This window comes from Egretta garzetta, unplaced genomic scaffold, assembly GCF_000687185.1.
Source record: "Egretta garzetta isolate BGI_Z169 unplaced genomic scaffold, ASM68718v1 scaffold448, whole genome shotgun sequence".
Taxonomy (NCBI): Eukaryota; Metazoa; Chordata; class Aves; order Pelecaniformes; family Ardeidae; genus Egretta; species Egretta garzetta.
Genome location: NW_009260497.1, coordinates 470,993 through 473,129, shown reverse-complemented (window position 1 = coordinate 473,129; position 2,137 = coordinate 470,993). Strand labels below are relative to the sequence as shown.

At 56.5% G+C, this 2,137-nt stretch overlaps 1 protein-coding gene across 1 annotated transcript in view; it reads right to left on the bottom strand.

Annotated features, from left to right (window-relative positions):
• Positions 1 to 518: 518 nt before the first annotated feature.
• VPS8 (VPS8 subunit of CORVET complex) overlaps positions 519 to 2,137 on the bottom strand; it is an 84,075-nt gene continuing 82,456 nt past the window's right edge. Inside the window, 2 exon segments of the mRNA XM_035899945.1 lie at positions 519 to 709; positions 1,361 to 1,441. Coding sequence (XP_035755838.1) covers positions 560 to 709; positions 1,361 to 1,441 — 231 coding nt within the window. The 3' untranslated portion in view covers positions 519 to 559.

The following is a 2,137-nucleotide window of genomic DNA, read 5'->3' as shown; positions in this document are numbered from 1 at the left end:
GTGGGGAGCCGCACCTTTCTCTACCGGAGTTCGGTGGCGACTGTGGGAAGGGCAGAGCAGCGCGGCCCGGCCCGCCGCCCCCTGCCCCCACGCACAGCTCAGGCAGGACAGGTCAGCCAGGGGCCTTTTTAATGGAGCCTGCAGGAACACAGCGGGCGCGGGTTGCTCTGCTCGCTCACGCATCGTTTCCCACGTTTCTCAGCCTCTTCCAGGTTTGCCTGTTCTGTGCCCTCAGACCCCACGGCTGCTGCCATGACAGCGTGGGCCAAGCCTTGGCAGAACGCCTGCTTTTACTAGCGCTGCAATCAAAACTCAGGTGTGGTACCCACCCACACCACCACCACCCCATCCCGAAACACAGGCTCTGGGCACCGGACAGGCCGCGCTGCTCCAGCAGAGCAGAGATGATTGGGTTATTCAGCAAAGTTATGCCGCTGCCCGCGAGCCTCCGGGTCCGCGCAGGTGGCTCAGTGCTGCGCGGTGCTTCGGCACGCTTGGGTTTGCCCCCAGAGAGGCCCGGAACCCAGCCATGGCCTTGCCGCAGCTGGAGGCAGGAGCGCTAGTCTTCGGCCAGTGGAGGGGGGGCCAGATGGAGCTGGAAGTTCTCGTTCTGGAAGACACTGCTGGTGGCCGGGTCACCGTGGGAAACGCTGAGCAGCCCGTGCTTCTCCCCGCCGTGGCCGCGGGACAGCTCCGTCAGGAGAGCTAGCTGCGAGACACAAAACCAGAGCAGTCACTGTCCGGAGGCCTGGGCAGTCCGCCTGGACGTGCTCGTGGGAGGCTCACCTTTTTCCTGCAGCAATTAGGCAAACCTTCACACGTGTGAAGAAAGGGGATCTATGGTATGCGTGCGCAGTGCAGGACAACAATCCTGAACTAAACAACTTCCCAGGTGTCTTTAGGTTGTTTTAAAGTCACGTAATTGAAAACAATTCCAGAAAGAGCTGAAAGTGCCAACAGCTGCAGCCAAAACAGGCACAAGGGACAGAGGGAGCTGGGCTCTCCTTGGGACAACACGTGGGGCAGGAGGAGGCAGCCTCCACAGTGTCTGGAGGGGAGGTTATTTGCACATCTAGACAGAATCTGAGGAGCCTCATGCCATGGACACTTTTCAGGCTCAGCCCCGAGCCCAGAGGCATTTCCGTGGTTTCACCGCCGGTGAATGCCCCAGCTCCATCAGAGGCAGTGTGGCTGCCTCAGGATGCGCAGCAGCCAGCTCCACGCACTGTAAATTGCCAATTTCATTTATGAAACCCAAGAGACAAGCCAAAGCCAGGCTGCCAGTGCTAATATCCAGCTTGACAACATGCAAAATACCCTTCACCAATTCAAAACCAGAAGGCAAACAGCTGGTACGTACTCTGGAGGTTCCTCGGTTGAGTCGGCAGAGTTGGTCAAAAGCTTGGATTTGCTGAGGATCCAACAGAGACTCTGAACTTGTCTGATAAAGAGAATGAGAAGGTTACAGAAACACACAAGATGTCAAGTTCATATATACAGAAATTCATCCCTGCTCCTGGCCTTGGGCCTGGAGCAGCTGGTCCACAGCCTCTTTGGGGCCTTTTTAGCCACCTTTCCTCTGGCTTGAAGCCACAGCAGGCACCTTTGTTTTGGGGGGGGGGGGAATAAAAATCCTATTGTTGCACAAAGGACAGATACATCCTTACATCCACAATGACTTGCTGCTGGGGTCTGTAGCTGACAGCAGAAGGATCGACGGTACTGTTACTTTTGGGGGAAGGGAAAAAAAAAATAAATAGAAAAAGGAGAGGCAGAAAAATAGAGAAAGGAAAGGGATAGGAAAGCTCCCATGCAGCCAGCTGGGAAGAGCAGCAATGGGTCTCTGCGGACGAGCAGCCTCTCCTGGGCTCTTCCCCAGGCAGCAGCAGCTCCCCCCGTGCCTTCTCACCGTCTCCTGACGGCATCCCCGGGGCCCTGCTCAGCCTCCCCACTGGGTCCTGGCTCAGCGCCGACCGCAGCATGCCGTGATCGGGCACAGATTGTGCGTGGCTATTATGGGGAATGATTACTGTGCCAATGACTATTATCTACTAATGCTGCCTCTCCTAAGTCCATTTTTGCCTCTAGTAGGATGTTCCAGACTAAAAGCTTGGAAATGAGGGGGGAAAAGGGGGGG